This window comes from Protopterus annectens, chromosome 3.part1, assembly GCF_019279795.1.
Source record: "Protopterus annectens isolate FY-2018-M chromosome 3.part1, PAN1.0, whole genome shotgun sequence".
NCBI lineage: Eukaryota > Metazoa > Chordata > Ceratodontiformes > Protopteridae > Protopterus > Protopterus annectens.
Genome location: NC_056732.1, coordinates 127,653,848 through 127,674,407, shown reverse-complemented (window position 1 = coordinate 127,674,407; position 20,560 = coordinate 127,653,848). Strand labels below are relative to the sequence as shown.

The following is a 20,560-nucleotide window of genomic DNA, read 5'->3' as shown; positions in this document are numbered from 1 at the left end:
TAACTGTTAGTTGGTGCAAGTCCAAGCATTTGCTTCCTAAAAGAAGTGTACCATAGGGTTCTGTCATGCGGCTACTGTTTTTACAAAGCCTAGCCAGGATAGATTAAAATTCTGTTTGCAAATAACTTGTTTTTTTTATTTTATTTTATTTTTTTTATAACTAGAAACACCTTTGTCTGTCATACACAATAATTTAATTCTCTTACATTTATATAAATGAAAATAAACCATACAGCAACATTTTTAGTTGCAGACATTATACATTACAAACCACGCTAACACAGCTGTAGCTGCAGGCATTATACATCCCTTATATGTCCAGTCATTGTCAGTCATTCATTACATAGCTCATTCAAATCCTGCCTTCTTTTAAACCTTGTTCCTCCTCTGCATGTGTTGATCCCACAGTTTCCATTTTTTGCTCCTACCTTTTTCTAAAGATCCCAATTCCAGTTGTTTTGTCTCTGTTACTATCTTTGCTACTTCTAGTAAAGTTGGGTGAGACTTTGATTTCCATTTTCTAGTAATTGCTTTTTTTTGGCAGCCATCATAATTGGACTCGGCAAGGCCTTACTATGTCTTGGTAATTCTGATTCTGTATCATAGCTCAAAAAAATAATTTCCTTAGGTCACCCATTTGCTCAGCCAGTATCTCTGACAGAACAGTTTGCAGGGAATCGTTAAAAGTTTGCCAATTCAATACACTCCCAGAAAATATGTTCCCACTTTTCCTCACACCTCCAACATTTGCTGTGTACATGAAAAATTCTGTGCAGTCTACTTGGAATATAAAAATACCTATGTAAACACTTCCAAGCAAAGATAAATCTTCTAGACTATGTTGCATATTTGAGAGACATTATATATATACCCCCCAATTATTCTTTAACTGCTTATCCAGTCTCTCTTCCCAATCCTTTCTGACTAACCTCCTCGGATTGATTCTTAGTTATCATGCAATATTTCATCTGCTGTACTAGTTATTAATTTCTTAATGACAGCTTCTGTTCCCGATTCTACTAAAAACTCTGCCAGTGCTGGTAATTAATTTAGGACCCCCTATTTCTTTCTTTTTGCCTGTTCTCTGATATCAATCCTTGATAGGGAAGGCAATCTCTAACCTGCAGTCTAAATAAGTTCTTGGCCTCTTCCCATTCTGTTATCTTTCCCACTGTAGTTATTTGCTCCAAATACCTTGGTTCCTTTGCCAGTTTTCTCCAGTAAATTCCAGCCCCCTCTTGACTATTGTCTGTATCCCTAATTGCAGTTTGAAATAACTTCATCTTGATCAGATGGATCTCATTTAAGGTGCAGCAGTAACTCTTGACCATACATGAGTTTGCCAAGAGCTTTGTCTGTCATTTGAGAAGCCATCTGTCTACAGAAGATAGTGCTATTTGCAATCCAGAAAAAGCTAGGTTTGGTGCATAACAGCTTGCCCATCACTGACCAGCTGGAATGCAGCTTACAACTGTGTAGGTGTGCGGTTAGACCCTGCAACGACCTTCACTTACCATGCTAACAAGATCATAGTTAAGACCCATGGCCTGTATGCCACCTGCCAAAGAATTTATAGCCTGTTCTATAAAGAAACTAAGATGAGGTACACTAAGGGGACCTTATTACCAGAATTAGACTACCAAAAACTCACAAAGCAAAAAACTCTTTAAAACAAAAAAGGCGAGCAATAAAGACGGAGCGGTTTAAAACAACAACAAACCCCATTTAATTAGCACTTTTGGAAAAGGCAGTGCTTCTCCTTCTTCGGACACTAAAGCAATTTAATTAGTCATTATATAGACAGTTAATAGGCCAATTAATCAATTAAACAAAAATACAAATACTTTAAAGGCACCAAGCCTAAAAAGTGTTAACAAATGCTAGGCACCCTGATAATGACTACAATGCGTGACGATGGACAGCTGAAAAAGCAGGAGAAAAAAAGAATAACCAAAAGGCAAAAAACAAAATTAAATATCCAAAGTATCTACACCTGAACTGATGTTAAAAGTGTTTAAAATGTTATTACTAATACAGTTCTAGGACCATCCTAGTATAAGTACTAAAACATACCATACTTGTCTAAAATGACATAAAGTAGTTATAAGAAAATTAAAATAAAGCCATATATATATATATATATATATATATATATGTGTGTGTTGGCTTAAAGCGTTGTAATAAACAAAAAAAACACACACAAAAGACAGCAACATTTAAATATATAAAAATGTATAAATATGTAATAGAGCACGAAAATATTCGATAAGTTGGCCTTAGGCAATGGAAACTAAAGTTGTCTAAAAAATAAAAAAAAATTTAAAAAGAAAAAGATTACCAGAGATTTACAACAATATGCTAACAAAGTCGCATATCCTCGCCCACCTTTTATTCCACAGTCTTCAACAATGAACAGGGCTTCTGCACAATTAATATGCGTGAAGCGGATAATAACTCCAGTGATAGCATCTTATATGATAACCCACAACCAACACCTGAACTTAGAAGGAGTGAGAGAATTAATAATAGAAATCCAACCAACAGAAACAACCATGTCAGTAGTTCAAACGCACAAGATGACATGAACAGTAATCAACCAAGCACAAGTCATCATCAGGGTTTTCACATGAATCAGAATAATCAGTTTGGGAAATCCAGGACCAATCGTTACCTAGGTCGTTCACGGAACAAAAAGAACCAGCGCAGGAGATAATCGGACCACTCTTGGGGCAACCCCAGATTATTTCCAATGTTGGTGGGGATTTTCATATTTACAATTATACTGCGTTGGAAATACCCCAAGGAATGGTTGACTTTTTCTTTAAGGGTCTGACTTTTGTTCCCAATACCAACTTCAACCTTGTTAAAACCATCATTGATTTAAAACTGTTTGTGCGTAAACTGAATTTAAACGCCTTAATGGGAGTAAGCTCTACTCTTACTAGTCAACTTAGGGTTTCTAGTTTGTTTAATCCACCCCTCCATTCGACCCTACAAATGTTTGAGAAGATGTGTGAAATTGATTTTAGAGTTATATGCTCTAATAAAGGTATAAAAAGGAACAAGGTACTTAATATAAATAGAGAACAGCACGACTTTGTTAGCTTATTACATGATTGTAATATAAGGGCCATGAAGCCTGATAAAGGCAGAGGGCTCGTTTTTATGGATTATAATAATTATGTAACCAACATGAAAAGACATTTAGGTAATGAAGCTTATGAACTTGTTAGTATTAACAAAGTAAACCTAGCCCACAAGAAAATTAGGTCCACTATAGAAGACCTGTTTTTAGAAAGAGCGATTTGATATGGACCTATATAACTATTTGACCATGGCAGCCCCTAGAACACCAGTCCTATTTGGCACACCCAAAATTCATAAGAGGATGATCGATCCTCCTTTTAGATCTATAGTTGACGGACGAGGTTCCATCACTTATGGTTGTGCTAAATATGTGGATAGTATTCTGAGACCTTTGGTGGAGCAAGAGCCGCAAATCTGTAAAGATTCTTGGAGCTTTTTAACTCATTTAAATAAAATTACCTTCCATCAAGATCATGTGTTTCTTTCAGTAGATGTTAGAGACCTATATACGGTCATACCTCAAACCCTAGGCCTAACATGGATTAGGCATTTTATGGAGTTAAGGCAGGTCAATGACAATACTGTTTATGTAGTTGAAACACTGTTAGAAATAGTTTTATCAAATAATTATATGCTCTTTGATGGACCGATATATTTACAAAAAACAGGGGTAGCAGTGGTGTCACCTTGTGGCGGGAGCTTTGCTAACATGGCTAAAACCCTCTACCAAAGATGAAGAGATTCTGGCACCTGGGTACAATATTCTCAGGACTGATCGGACAAAAAAAAAAGGGCGGGGGTATAGCTGTTACGTTCAGGAATACCTTGAATATTATAAGGAACCCACTACAACCTCCTAAAGTCTCAAATATAGAACTTATTGCCCTTAAGATATGACTCAACACCCAGAAATGCATTAACCTTATAGGAATCTATATCCCACCAGGGAAGAACACTGAAAACCTGGAACACTCTGCTGGTTGTCCACCAATTACCCCCAAGAAACCATAGTACTTGGGGATGTCAATATAGACTGGTCTCCCTGTTCAGCCCACATAACCCCACATCCTATTAACTTATATGGTTTCCCCCAAAACATTCTATCCCCAACTAGAATTGGCAATACCCAGCAAAAAGAGAGCACCATTGACTGGATACTTACCAACAAGGGTCCACAGAATTATACCTCTGGGACCCTCCCAAACGACCTCAGTGACCACCTCATTACTTATATCATTAAACATAAATGTCCAACTACTAGCCCCCCCATATATAGACTAGTCAGAAACAAAAAGAAATTTGACCCACAACTATTCCGTGCAGAACTCAAGTCCTGTAACTGGTCTATTCTAAAAAACCTACCCCTCCAGGAGAGCGTTTCCTACTTTAACGACATGTTCCTTAACATACTTGACTCTCATGCCCCCAGTCGTCTGATTAGATACAAGGAACGGATATCCCCCTGGCTAACTAGTCATACTAAAACCAAAATTAAACTCAGAGACCAGGCCTGGGATAAATGGAGAGCTACTAAAACTCCCCTCGTTCGCATCAAATTTCAACAGCTTAGGAACACCACTAAATCAGCCATTACCCAGGATAAAAAACAGTACTTCTGCCACCTTCAGAATAAGCACCAGCATAATCCAAAGAAGTTCTGGGCAGGATTTAATAATCTTCTCCATCCAGGTAAATCCACCACCCCCACCCCTGAGAAACTAATTGGGAAAGACCCAGAAGATATAGCCAACACCTTTAACGCTTTTTTTTACTGAGACCATCCAGTCTCTAGCTAGTCAGTTAACTACCTCCTCAACTCCCTCCTCCCATAAGAATAACTCTGCTCCTCCCTCCTTTAGCCTAGAACCGGTTTCCACCTCCTATATTTGCACCCTCTTAAAAAAACTAAAACCAACTACCCTAGCAGCAGATCACCTCCCAGCGGAATACTTACAAATTGCGTCTGACACAATCGCCTATCCCATATCAATCCTAATAAACAGGACTATAACTGAAGCCACCATCCCCTCTATTTGGAAAGTTTCTTACATTATCCCTCTTCATAAAGGAGGTAACTCCACGGAAACTTCCAACTACAGACCAATAGCAATACTGTCTCCTCTAGCTAAAATTATGGAAAGATGTGTTCATAAACAACTACTACACTATCTAACCCTTCATAATCTCCTGTCTAAATGCCAGCACGGCTTTCGCCCTCATCACAGTACAACCACTGCTCTACTCTCCTTCATTGACTCCATCAATAACAACCGCAATAACAAACTAATATCCTCCACCCTCTTTCTGGATCTATCAAAAGCCTTCGACATGGTGAATCACCAGCTCCTCCTCTCCACCCTAGAAAGCCTACATCTTGACAACCTAGCCCTAGGCTGGTTCAATGCTTATCTCTCTGGTAGGCTACAAGCTGTCCAGTGGCAAAACAGACTATCTGACCTGCTCCCAAACACCATTGGTGTTCCTCAGGGCTCGATACTTGATCCCCTTCTTTTTTCCATCTTCATTAACGATCTCCACTCTGTCATCCCTAAAGCCACCTGCATTCAATACGCGGATGACTCAACCCTGATCTGTTCTGACGTCTCCCTCCCAAAACTACAAACAACTACTCAACACTGTTTTACTATAGTTGAAAAATGGTTCTCCGATCTGAAACTCATACTCAATCCATCAAAAACCAAACTGCTTCTATTTTTCCCCACCATAACCACACCACTAGGTAAAGAACTTCCTATTCCAAATAATATCTCCTTTCATGTTGAATCCATCAATGGCACCATCATTGACCCTGTCTCTAGCACCAAACTATTAGGTGTCACCATTGACCACAAACTCAAATTTGACTTTCACATCAGCCAAACCATTAAAACTGTTAACAAGAAACTCGGGTCCCTGTATAGAATAAAAAACTACCTTACCCCGGATACCAAACTCACTGTCGCTCGAACACATCTCCTCTCCACCCTCTTGTACGCCTCCCTAGTGCTCTCCTTTCTTAAAAAGCGTGAACTCAATATGCTTACTGTTGCCTATAACCACATCGCCAGATTTATTACAGGAACTCCATATCGAACTCACCACTGCCTTAACCTTAAGAAAATTGGCTGGTTAGAATTGCCCAACCTTCTCAAACTTAACCAACTCACTGAAGCTGTTAAAATAATAAACCACCCAGATAGAACTCCATCACTGAGTAGTATACTGATCCCCTATACCAACCTTAACTGCCTTTGATCGTCAAACAGTGTTCAAATACTCACCATTAAAGCAAAGAATATGGGCGGCGATGCTCTTTATGCTAATTCCATTGGCAAGCCTTGGAATTCCCTTCCAAACCACATAAGAAATATGACTTCACTTAATCAATTCAAAAATAATCTCAAAGAATATCTTAAGTCACACTGGCTGTGTCCCTGTACTGAACCAGACTAACCTAGTGACTCGCTCCTCTCAATCCTCCACCCCCTCTTAGACTTCAATTCCTTTAATTCTGGTCCCTCTATGTTATCTCAACCTTATAACTGAATATTTAAATGTTTTTATAATCAAAATGTATAGCCTGCTGCAATTGTTTTTTTCTCATCCTATGTTAATCATACCTCTTATGCGTGTAAATGTATAATTGTCATGTCATTATGCTGGAGCTTTTCTCCCCGGGCCTCTACTGAAAAAGGACATGTATCCAGCTAGACTAGCCCGGTCAACAAATGTAAAATAAAATAAAGTAAAATAAATAAAATATTATGGCACATTGGGAGCAGACCTTTCTTCTTAAAAATTTATTTCAGAAAAATGTTGCCCGGTATACCCGCTATCAGGACAACATGTTTTTTATTTGGATAGGTCCTACCGATGTAATCCATGAGTTTATTACCACCATTTCTTCTTTCACGGATTTATTTGATTTTACATACAATTTACAACGGAATAGTATTAACTTTTTAGACATTCATTTGTTTAAAGACATAACTAATTCTACCTTCAAGAGCTCTATATATAGAAAACCCACATATTCAAATTCATTTCTTCATTTCACCAGCTGTCACCCTTACCATCAAAAAAGAGCTGTCATTTAAAGACGGATGGTAAGGGCAGCTAGGATTATTTCAGGAGAAAGAGAATTTATTGAAGAATGTGAATTCTTGAAATCCATGTTTGTAAATAGAGGCTATCCCCTGTCTATGGTGGAGAATATTTCACAAGAAGTTATTACTAAGAGGCATGTGGGCTATTTTAAACCACTCCTTTTTAATAACACCCTTGAAAGTGGTAATGAAGCCTCTAGTCAAAATAACAGTATATGTGGAAGGACGTCTTCTACTTTTCATACTAGCTTCTTATGTACTTTTAGCTTAGACCATATATTAATAACAGAGATCTTAAATAAAAACTGGGCCCTAATTTTAGAAGACATTAGTCTTTATAAGTTATGTGGTAATAAACCTAAAATTACTTATAGGAGAGGTGTGAATCTTAAAACACTTCTTGAACATCCAAATAAAGCAGTACACAGTAGAATTACAGGGATGTTTAAATGTGGTGCCTGTCATTATTGCTCTTTCTTGTATACTGGGAACCACGTCACTGTTAGAGATAAGGTTTATAAAATTTGTGGTAAATACACTTGTGAAACTAAAAGCGTGGTTTATTCAGCACACTGTCAAAGATGTGCTGCTTTTTATATTGGGAAAATGAAAGAAAAGTAAAGCAGCGCATATATGAACATCAGTATGCTATAAGTAAGAATGACACTAATAATGCTCTTGCTAAGCATATTAATTTGTTCCCAGATCATTGTTTTAAATTCACTATTTTAAAGCAAGTTGTAGTCGATCAAAGAGGGGGCCCTTGGCAACTAAAACTGGAAATCGAAGAGTTAAACTGGCAAATCAGAACTGTAGCTTATTTATTTCCAGGGCTTAATGAGTGTGTCTGTTAAGTGTATTCTTAAACACCTAGCCCTTAATAGATAATTAATTTAGTTACAGTAATTATTTATATGATTTTGATTTTTTAGACAATTTTAGTTTCCATTGCCTAAGGCCAACTTATCGAATATTTTCATGCTCTATTACATATTTATAGATTTTTATATATTTAAATGTTGCTGTCTTTTATAGGTGTTTTTTTGTTTATTATAACGCTTTAAGCCAACATATGTATGTATATATATATATATATATATATATATATATATGGCTTTGTTTTAATTTTCTTATAACTACTTTTATGTAATTTTAGACAAGTATGGTATGTTTTAGTATTTATACTAGGATGGTCCTAGAACTGTATTAGTAATAACATTTTAACATTTTTAACATCAGTTCACGTGTAGATACTTTGGATATTTAATTTTGTTTTTTGCCTTTTGGTTATTCTTTTTTCCTGCTTTTTCAGCTGTCCATCGTTGCGCATTGTAGTTATTATCAGGGTGCCTAGCATTTGGTAACACTTTTTAGGCTTGGTGCCTTTAAAGTATTTGTATTTTTGTTTAATTGATTAAATGTGCTGCTTTTTATATTGTATGACAATACTATTTATGTAGTCGAAACACTGTTAGAAATAGTTTTATCAAATAATTATATGCTCTTTGATAGACAGATATATTTACAAAAAACAGGGGTGGCAGTGGTGTCACCTTGTGGCGGGAGCTTCGCTAATTGTATTATGGCACATTGGGAGCAGTTGTTACCAATTGGCCTATTGACTGTCTATATAATGAGTGTAATTAAATTGCTTTAGTGTCTGAAGAAGGAGAAGCACTGCCTTTTCCGAAAGCGCTAATTAGAGTTTGTTGTTGTTTTAAACCGCTCCGTCTTTATTGCTCGCCTTTTTTGTTTTACAGAATTAGACTACCCTTTACAACTTGTTTCAACTTCATTACAAATGACTAAAAAGACTCCATACTGCCTAAAACAGAATCTTGACAGCTTGTAACTGGAGCCCCAAGACTAGAGCATTATCGCTCTACAGTATCCAACCAGTTAAATGACTGTCAGGTCATCGAGCGCAACGTGATTTATTTGTACACTGATTTTTCAAGCGTATTAATTTTGATGATTGAAAGTTTTCTACAAAGGCTTTGCTTCCTAAAATTAAAATGAACACAAAAATGCAATCCAGTTTCACAGAGTTAAGTGACATGCAAACATATTTAAAATGCAAGTTAAATTTGGAACTTATTTTCAACTGATTTAGAAATCATTCCAGCTTTACATTGCTCATAAAGAGATTTTATTTGTTCCTGTTCATAGAGCCTTGTTCAGATGTTCAAGCATGGCTGCATAATGTTTTCCCAGCTGCACATTAGTTACCCAAATAACTCTTTGGATATAGCGCATCTTCACTTGCTATGTGTTGTATTAAGCTACATTTTAAATTTAGTTATGATTAATCTAATATTAATATAAATACGCTTCATACCACCACCCAGCCTAACTCCTCTTCTTCTTCTTCTTAGTTTTCCCAGTTAGGGGTCGCCACAGTGGGTCACCTGTCCACTCATGATTGGCGGTGGAGTTTTACGGTGTAGAGTTGCCAGCCTGGCGCCCAGCTTTCCACAGAAGGCACACACTCACACCTAGGGCCAATTTAGAGTGTCTAGTCCACCTACAGCATGTCTTTGGGATGTGGGAGGAAACCGGAGCACCCGGAGGAAACCCACGCGACCACAGGGAGGCATGCAGACTCCACACCGAAGGCACCCCAGCCGAGGATCAAACCAGAGAACCTCTTGCTGTGAGGCGGCAATGCTAACCGCTGCACCACCGTGGCTGCCATCTTCCACCCTATTAATTTGTACTTCCTCCCACTCGCCTTGTCCATCTTTCCATAGTGCAACTCCTCACAGTTAATACTTGTTCAAAGTTGACTATTAACCTCCTCTGTGATGTACACAGTTTTTTCAGTGCATAAACATGACTGATGTTTGATTTTATTTTATACTTTACAGTACTTTTGTTGCCGTTGCTGTCTGTTTTAATACTTCATATGCTATTTTGTATTGGGCTAGGACTGAGAACTCTCTCTCTGGACCACTGTCCTACCCTGGTTAAGAGATGGTAAATAAAATAAGCAAAAGAGAAATGTTTACTTTGTGTATTTTATATAATTGGAATGTGTCTGAAAGGGCCTTAGCAATACAACTTACCTGCCTGCTTATTAAGTAGGTAAATTGTATTGGATGCTTGCATGGGTTGTAAAATGAGAATGTAGAAAAGTTTTTGGACCCAGAGCAGGAAGTCTTGGTTAAATGCATTTGAAGGTTATGAAGACAGACCAGGGTTTTTAATGGATGATTTTTTATTATGCAGATAAAGGGCTGTTTTTCTTATTTACATTGACTGTTTATAATTTTTAGCATTTTTAATACATTGGTTTGTGCATCTTTTTTTGGAGGCAGTGATAAACTACCAAAGTATCTCCGAAGACTTTGAGCAATACAGTACGAGTCCCATGTGATTTGCAAAATGTGGTATATAAAATCAGAATGTTTGCTTATTTGAATTAAAAACAACAGTCTTACCAGTGATGCTGATGTGAAACATTGTAGACAGTACATTTCCCATGTTTAGAGAGTTTTGGAACTTCACTATGTTCCTGATTTTCCATCCACAGGCAGTGCATATGACAGAATGACAGAATGGAGTGTGCAACCATGTACTGTCTTCCTGATAGTATTCTCTATCAAATATTCTTGAACTTAAGTTATGAGGAGGTGCTTGTGGTGTCACAGGTGTGTCGTCGGTGGTATGCAGTGTCACGTGACGAATTTCTCTGGAAAGAACTTTTCTACCAGTACTACAGAATAGACAGATGTATACCAAGGCATCCAGGTTTGTGTTACCTACTTGTTAATTCTCTTAGGTCTCTAGTAGTAAACCTTGTTATCAGTAGCCTTTGCAGTTTAGCAGTTTAGTGTTCACTATGTGGGGAGCAGTAGATATAATGGTTGATGTCATTTGAGGACTTTGAGCACAAGTCAGCAGCAGCACACTGGGTTTCCTTGTCATGTAAAGACAAAGAGCTGATTCCTTGTTCTCTGCCGAATCATTTTTATTAATATAGTGTTGTTGAAGTCAACATCAAAGCCTGACGTATTTTCAGTGGAGCAGAAGCCTATCCATGCAGCAGGCTGTAATATTAAACACGAATGTTTTGTAAAAATATACCCGACAGGAGAAAGTACTTTCAAGGCAACATGCAGTAGAAATACAAAGATCTATGTCCTTTAACAGTGCTATATAAACTTTTGTCAAAGCTGTATTTAAAATTGGCTTTCAGTTCACTTTCAAATCCTAGACATTTTTGCTGCTGAAATAGGCACAGTTAAGTATAATGAGAGGTCCATCAATTTTTTTTTTCTCATTCCATAATGAACTGTGCATCTGTTTAGTGTCACCTTTAGTGAATGGTTACTAGATTCTTGGTAGGTTCGCTTTGTTTGGCATATGGCATTGTTTAACACTGGCCAGCAGTATATGATCCAGAAGTCACAAAATAAAAATAAAAATACTAGATCTATTGCCTATAACTGGCTGAAAACAGCCCTTTATTAGTAAGACAGACCGGTTTCGGCAACCAATGCCTTCTTCAGTGTATGAACATTTCACACAAAATACCATTCATTTATAGACACACCCCACCTGGGAGACAAGTGGAAAATGCAACCAATGTGTGCTTAAAGAGGAAGAGCACAAAAAATATATATACACTGCTGTAATGGCCAATAGTAAATGCAATCATGGATTAATACTAAAAAATATACATAGCTATACTGCATAATTAAGCATGTGAACATAGCTTAACATTAGATAACAAATATAACATTTGTATAAATTTCATGTAATAATGAGAAAGAATATTTACAAAAAATATTATAAAATGCCCCCAACATATTATATTGAGTATCATGAATGTAACTGGTATGAGAAAACACATAATATTGTTAGTATAATCATAACCATGGGGTCACATCAAGAACATAAACAAAGTGCACTAGGTGTTCCAACCAAAAAATATGTGGTTAATACATGATGATATAGCCGGATTGGGGAATCCATGCTTGGTCCAAGGTTCCATAAAGCTTGGTTCAGCTATAATCGAAGAAGGTATGTTGATATACCTGTAACTGCCCTTCATCGGATTCTATATGAAACATATGAAAAACTGTAGAAAAATATAAAAGGATAGAGGCATATAGATTACTATAAACCAATAATCATAATAATTCATGATGAAAATATGTTGATAAATCATTTAACATAAACCTGAAACATGAACTATACCCACCTCTATCCCAATGGTTACAAGTGGTTGTTTAGTCCAGGGGGAAATAGCGCCCCCAATGTAATGATCCAGTGTTGTTCCTTATGAGTAAGAATTTTATGCCATCCCTGGGGATTGCTGCGGTCACCCAGAATTCTGTCAATGATTACAAAAGAAAACTGTGCTTCAGGATGTTTGAGAGTATGTCTGTACAGGGCATTGGTGTCTTTCCTGATTTTAATATGTGATCTATGCTCGTTGATCCTTGTTCTCAATGGTCTAGAGGTTTGACCTACATAAAAAGCTAAACACCGACAAGTTGCCAAATAAATCAGCCAACTGCTGCTGCAGTTGCCAAATATTCTGCATTGATACACTTTGCTAGTATTACGATTAGTAAATTCCTTGGTCTTAATAACTTGTTTGCATGAGCCACAATGACCACACGGAAAGTGCCTACTAATATGTCCCCTGATATTGTCATTTGATGGTGTATTGCTCCCCCACTTTCTTTATGTTTGAAATGTGAAAAGAGAGAACTAAGAGTTCTGCCTCTCCTATAAGAGAAGTGGCATTTCTGATCCAATATTGTTCTCAAATGTTCATTGGCCATGAGAATATTCCAATGCCTATTAATAATGCCCTTAAGAGCATTGGAATTTCTACCAAACGTGGTTACAAACCGAATGGTATTTGTGGAGCAATCCCTGGTGTTAGATTGATACTGTAACAACGTTTTTCTCTCAATATTCTTGGTCCAATTCCAGGCATTAAGAATGTCTTGGTGTCTATAGCCCCTATTGGCAAACCTGTGATAGAGATCCAAACCATCTCGATCAAAATCACCATGGGTCGAGCTCAAGCGTTTGATACGCATAAACTGTGACTTGGGGATGTTGTGGCCTGGGTGCATGCTGGAGGCATGCAACAAAGTGTTATATTGAGGATATTTGCGATAGGATCTAGTGTTCAGTGTATGGTCTGTATTTCTGGTGACGGTAACATCCAAAAAGTTAATGCTTTGGAGATCGTATGTAACCGTAAACTCTATACCCCATACATTTTGGTTGAGATATTCAACAAATTCCTGTAGATACCGAACATCTGCCCGCCACACCATCCAGCAATCATCCAAGTACCTGCGCCAAATGTCTATTTCGACCAAATAGATGTTATGAAGTGGGTCATAGATCATGCATTCTTCAAAATATGCCATGAATAAATCGGCATAAATGGGAGCAAAAGATGCTCCCATCGCGTCCTGCAGTTGCCAATAGCATAGTCCTTGGAAATAAAAAAACATTCTTGTTTAGAACATGTTCTGTCATGCAGATAAGCAATGTATTGAACCCTGGAGAGTATAAAGCAGCCCTATCCAACCAATATTGAAGGGCCTGTAGACCATCCCAATGTGGAATGCTAGTATATAAGGCCTTGACGTCCAATGAACACATAAGCCACACCGGCTCAAGTTGGCAGTCCTGTATGATCTGTAAAAATTGGGTCGTATCTTGCAATCTAGCCCTTACGAAACACAGCAATGGTTTAAGATATTGGGTAAGAAAGGCAGATAAAGGTTCCGTCAAAGACCCAATACCAGATACAATTGGTCTGCCTGGTGGATTGGTGATGGACTTATGTATTTTTGGTAGCAAATATAAGATTTGTTTCTGAGGATCCTTAACTGTTAACTGAAAAACACAATTTTTAGTTATAATACCCTCCTCAAGAGCAAGATTCAAAAACCTATCTATTTCCTGTTATGAGTAGTAGGATCATATGCCATGTGCATGTAGCATCTTTTGTCAGACAGTTGAGATTGACCCTCATTCAGGTATAAACTCATGTCCATGACAACCACAGCTCCCCCCTTATCTGCTGGTAGGATGGCAATATTTATGTTCTCCCTAAGCTCATTAAGTGCAGTAGATTCCTGAGTAGATAGATTGGATCTCATTATGTCATGTTCTCTGTGTGCAAAATGTAGGTCTCTAAGTACTGCTTGCAAAAAAACTGAAACGTGTTTATGCATAGGTGGTTGAAAATCAGATTTGATGAATCTAAACCCCTCAGTTCTTTGGGAGTCTTTATCTGCAAAAAACAGTTTCAAATTCAATTTACGGCAGAAACTCATGACATCAGTGACAATATTATGTTCATTACAAAAGAACCCAGGGATAAAACCCAAGCCTTTATTCAAAAGTTGTAAATGCTGTACAGACAAAGTTTCCTTAGATAAATTCAAAACATTTTGATTCACCTCCTGATTTACGTTATAAAATTTTGGATCAACCCCTCGAGGGAATTGGGCATGTTTACCACTTATGTGTTTGCGTCCACCCCTACGCCTGAGACCTTGTCTAAAGGGATAACTCTATTCGATTTTTTTCTATGCGGTGAATCCTTATTGCTGGAACTATCGTAATCAGTACATGGGGAATCCTCCCCTGTTGAGCTGGCATATGTTTGATCCTGTTTTTCAAAATAGACCGAGGTCTTTTCTTGTTAAGACTATGAGTGGGAACATTAGATGTGTTTTGAATTTATCTAAAGAAACTGTCTGTACACCATGTACTGATTACGATAGTTCCAGCAATAAGGATTCACCACATAGAAAAAAATCGAGTAGAGTTATCCCTTTAGACAAGGTCCCAGGCGTAGGGGTGGACGCAAACACAGAAGTGGTAAACATGCCCAATTCCCTCGAGGGGTTGATCCAAAATTTTATAACGTAAATCAGGAGGTGAATCAAAATGTTTTGAATTTATCTAAGGAAACTTTGTCTGTACAGCATTTACAACTTTTGAATAAAGGCTTGGGTTTTATCCCTGGGTTCTTTTGTAATGAACATAATATTGTCACTGATGTCATGAGTTTCTGCCGTAACTTGAATTTGAAACTGTTTTTTGCAGATAAAGACTCCCAAAGAACCGAGGAGTTTAGATTCATCAAATCTGATTTTCAACCACCTATGCATAAACATGTTTCAGTTTTTTTGCAAGCAGTACTCAGAGACCTACATTTTGCACATAGAGAACATGACATAATGAGATCCAAGCTATCTACTCAGGAATCTACTGCACTTAATGAGCTTAGGGAGAACAAAAATATTGCCATCCTACCAGCAGATAAGGGGGGAGCTGTAGTTGTCATGGACATGAGTTTATACCTGAGTTTATACCTGAATGAGGGTCAATCTCAACTGTCTGACAAAAGATGCTACATGCACATGGCATATGATCCTACTACTCATTTCAAACAGGAAATAGATAGGTTTTTGAATCTTGCTCTTGAGGAGGGTATTATAACTAAAAATTGTGTTTTTCAGTTAACAGTTAAGGATCCTCAGAAACAAATCTTATATTTGCTACCAAAAATACATAAGTCCATCACCAATCCACCAGGCATACCAACTGTATCTGGTATTGGGTCTTTGACGGAACCTTAATCTGCCTTTCTTACCCAATATCTTAAACCATTGCTGTGTTTCGTAAGGGCTAGATTGCAAGATACGACCCAAGTTTTACAGATCATACAGGACTGCCAACTTGAGCCAGGGTGGCTTATGTGTTCATTGGACGTCAAGGCCTTATGTACTAGCATTCCACATTGGGCTGGTCTACAGGCCCTTCAATATTGGTTGGATAGGGCTGCTTTATATTCTCCGGGGTTCAATACATTGCTTATCTGCATGACAGAACATGTTCTAAACAAGAATGTTTTTTATTTCCAAGGACTATGCTATTGGCAACTGCAGGGCACGGCGATGGGAGCATCTTTTGCTCCCATTTACGCCGATTTATTCATGGCATATTTTGAAGAATGCATGATCTATGACCCACTTCATAACATCTATTTGGTCGAAATAGACATTTGGCGCAGGTACTTGGATGATTGCTGGATGGTGTGGCGGGCAGATGTTCGGTATCTACAGGAATTAGTTGAATATCTCAACCAAAATGTATGGGGTATAGAATTTACGGTTACATACGATCTCCAAAGCATTAACTTTTTGGATGTTACCGTCACCAGAAATACAGACCATACACTGAACACTAGATCCTATCGCAAATATCCTCAATATAACACTTTGTTGCATGCCTCCAGCATGCACCCAGGCCACAACATCCCCAAGTCACAGTTTATGCGTATCAAACGCTTGAGCTCGACCCATGGTGATTTTGATCGAGATGGTTTGGATCTCTATCACAGGTTTGCCAATAGGGGCTATAGACACCAAGACATACTTAATGCCTAGAATTGGACCAAGAATATTGAGAGAAAAACTTTGTTACAGTATCAATCTAACACCAGGGATTGCTCCACAAATACCATTCAGTTTGTAACCACGTTTGGTAGAAATTCCAATGCTCTTAAGGGCATTATTAATGGGCATTGGAATATTCTCATGGCCAACGAACATTTGAGAACAATATTGGATCAGAAATGCCACTTCTGTTATAGGAGAGGCAGAACTCTTGGTTCTCTCTTTTCACATTTCAAACATAAAGAAAGTGGGGGAGCAATACACCATCAAATGACAATATCAGGGGACATATTAGTAGGCACTTTTCCGTGTGGTCATTGTGGCTCATGCAAACAAGTTATTAAGACCAAGGAATTTACTAGTCGTAATACTAGCAAAGTGCATCAATGCAGAATATTTGGCAACTGCAGCAGCAGTTGGCTGATTTATTTGGCAACTTGTCGGTGTTTAGCTTTTTATGTAGGTCAAACCTCTAGACCATTGAGAACACGGATCAACGAGCATCGATCAGATATTGAAATCAGGAAAGACACCAATGCCCTGTACAGACATACTCTCAAACATCCTGAAGCACAGTTTTCTTTTGTAATCATTGACAGAATTCTGGGTGACCGCAGCAATCCCCAGGGATGGCATAAAATTCTTACTCATACGGAACAACATTGGATCATTACATTGGGGGCGCTATTTCCCCCTGGACTCAACGACCACTTGTAACCATTGGGATAGAGGTGGGTATAGTTCATGTTTCAGGTTTATGTTAAATGATTTATCAACATATTTTCATCATGAATTATGATTATTGGTTTATAGTAATCTATATGCCTCTCTCCTTTTATATTTTTCTACAGTTTTTCATATGTTTCATATAGAATCCGATGAAGGGCAGTTACAGGTATATCAACATACCTTCTTCGATTATAGCTGAACCCAAGCTTTATGGAACCTTGGACCAAGCATGGATTCCCCAATCCGGCTATATCATCATGTATTAACCACATATTTTTTTGGCTGGAACACCTAGTGCACTTTGTTTATGTTCTTGATGTGACCCCATGGTTATGATTATACTAACAATATTATGTGTTTTCTCATACCAGTTACATTCATGATTCTCAATATAATATGTTGGGGGCATTTTATAATATTTTTTCTAAATATTCTTTCTCATTATTACATGAAATTTATACAAATGTTATATTTGTTATCTAATGTTAAGCCATGTTCACATGCTTAATTATGCAGTATAGCTATGTATATTTTTTAGTATTAAGCCATGATTGCATTTACTATTGGCCATTACAGCAGTGTATATATATTTTTTGTGCTCTTCCTCTTTAAGCACACATTGGTTGCATTTTCAACTTGTCTCCCAGGTGGGGTGTGTCTATAAATGAATGGTATTTTGTGTGAAATGTTCATACACTGAAGAAGGCATTGGTTGCCGAAACCGGTCTGTCTTACTAATAAAGGGCTGTTTTCAGCCAGTTATATGCAATAGATCTAGTATTTTTATTTTTATTTTGTGACTTCTGGATCATATACTGCTGGCCTTGTGGTGTACATTTGAATGGTTTTGGCCGTGCATCAACCTACCTGCATAGCATCATGTTTGATTGTCTAACACTGGCACATCAATGGCTTCAGATCTCTACCTGTTTTAAGTGATTTAAAGGCACCATGTTGGAGGTCAGCAGTACCACCTTTATAGTTTTATCTTGTTTTGATCGCTACAGGATAGGATAGCTATCTGCAAGTACTATCACTGTGCAAGTCTTCCCATTCAGATACCAGATGTTTATGCATTGATGGAAAAATCACTAGCACAGTAAGAAACTTCCGAATGGATATGCAGTTTCATGTTAAGCTGGTAGAATCATTTCCATTTACACTAGGGAATGCTGGTATAATGTAATAATTAGAAATCTTCAAGACTAAAGCCAGCAGGAAATTAGCTCAGCATTTAAAATGTTCCAGTGCTGCTAAGCCCCTCCTTTTTTACTAATGATGCTTTGCACCCAAGGCTCCTTCTCCAGATTTTTTAATGTGCTTAAGATAGTTATGTCTGAAAGTGGCCTCATGCTACCATTTCTGTTTTTAGTTTAGTGCAGCCGTGGTGGTGCAGTGGTAGCATTGTCCCCTCACAGCAAGAGGTTCTCCCGTTCGATTCTCGGCTGGAGCTCCTTCTGTGTGGAGTCTGCATGTCCTCCCCGTGGTTGAGTGGCGTTCAAAAGACATGCGTGAATGGACGTGCCTTCAGTGAAGGTTGGACGTCCAGCTGGCACCTCGGCACCGTAAAAATCTACTGCCAATCATTAGCAGACCGAAGTTCTGCTGTGGCGACCCCTAACCGGGAAAAGCCGAAAGAAGATGATGTGTTTTTAGTGCATTTTTGGAGATGAATGTATAATTCTTTTAGCCTCTTCTTTCCATCAGTCCAGCTGCAGAATCTTCCATTTCAGGGTCAGAATCTGTAAGTTTTATTTATTCATTCTACCTCCTCTTGGCATTTGCAATTTTTATCTCGTATTCCTGCCTTGTGGTAGTTAGCTTTATTGATAATCCCATTTAGTCTGGGCAATTGAAATCGGGTCACTTGAGTTATAAGTGTTTTTTTTTTTCTTTTCTTGTGCTGTTAAGCGCTGGAAAGTGCCAGTTCAAGTGCTAAAAGCAGACCATTGAAGTTTTCCTTTCTTTTTATGGTACACTAAAAGCCAAATCAATTCCTCTTACTTTGACCTCTCACCAGTCCTAATTAGGCTTTATTGTCATTAGTGGCTATATATTCGAGTGGCTATCAAACATTAATTGGCTCCCCATTTCATTTTTTTCTTTCACATTTGATTCCTTTGTTGCCAACCTCCATGTTGGCTTTTCTGAGGTGAACACATTGAATTGTGTTTTTTTTTTTTTAATGTGGTCAATGCCCAAGATCTTTGTGCTAGGTTAAACATTGAACCTTTTATTTTTCACTGTCAATAATCTCTGTCTCTCTTCACTGTCAATAATCTCTGTCTCTCTTCATGTCAACTTAAACCTCTGTTCCAGGTCACATGTTGAAGTGCAAGATCTTGAGGGGGCGCGATCCTTCCTGACACCTGACTGGATGTCAAATCATGATCGATCTCATCCTCGCCTATTCTTCTGACTTCAATTCATTACATTAGGTTGAAATATTCTTGACATTGATTGTTTCTAACTTCTACTCTTAACTAACCTGCAAAGATATACAAGGCCCTATTCAGTGCTGATGTAGGCTTTTGAGGTTCTGGATCTGATACATTGATATTGATAGGATCTTGTCTAGAATCAGTGTTGAGCTCTTGGCACAATGGAGAAGCATTTCTCTGGGTCAGAACCAGTATCAGTAATCTTGACCTCGGGTTTGTTGGATTAGCTCATCAACGCCCTCTATTCAGGGTCAGAAAGTAGTTGCTGATGCATTTTCCTCAGTTCTTCCACTTGCACACTTGCAGATAATTCCAGGCTTTGTATCCATTTATCCTTTGACCTACCCTTCCTTTTGGATTCAGGATATTAATTGCTATAAGTTTCTGTTGGTACTTCTGTTTTGTACACAGGTAGAATGTAGTTACATTTTAGCTTACATTAGTTTTCAGCTGTAACAATCACTTAGACAATGTACCACCTTGCAGAACACCTTTCATTTTCTGTTCCTGTTGAGAAGTGATGAAATTTGCTTACATATTTTTCCCCAGCTTTAGTAGGACCTTCCATCCTTTTTTTCTGTCCAGACTGCAGCTGTAGCTCAGTTAATATGTTAACTGAGCTACAGCTGCAGCTCAGTTAATATGTTCATTTTTAACAAGGCGTAGTTTCATATTGGTCAGTTTTATTCAGGATCTTCCTCCCTGTTTTCTGTTTTGACTAGAGGAGGACACATTTCTTAAATCTGTG

The 20,560-nt window shown here is 37.9% G+C and overlaps 1 protein-coding gene across 5 annotated transcripts in view; it reads left to right on the top strand.

Moving 5' to 3' along the window:
* The window catches only part of FBXW5 (F-box and WD repeat domain containing 5), a 1,165,047-nt gene that overhangs the window by 160,404 nt on the left and 984,083 nt on the right, over nucleotides 1-20,560 (top strand). For all 5 annotated transcript variants that reach the window (XM_044066651.1, XM_044066649.1, XM_044066650.1 and 2 more), the window contains one exon: nucleotides 10,726-10,943. In XM_044066651.1, coding sequence (XP_043922586.1) covers nucleotides 10,751-10,943 — 193 coding nt within the window. In that variant the 5' untranslated portion in view covers nucleotides 10,726-10,750. The remainder of the gene's footprint in view (nucleotides 1-10,725; nucleotides 10,944-20,560) is intronic.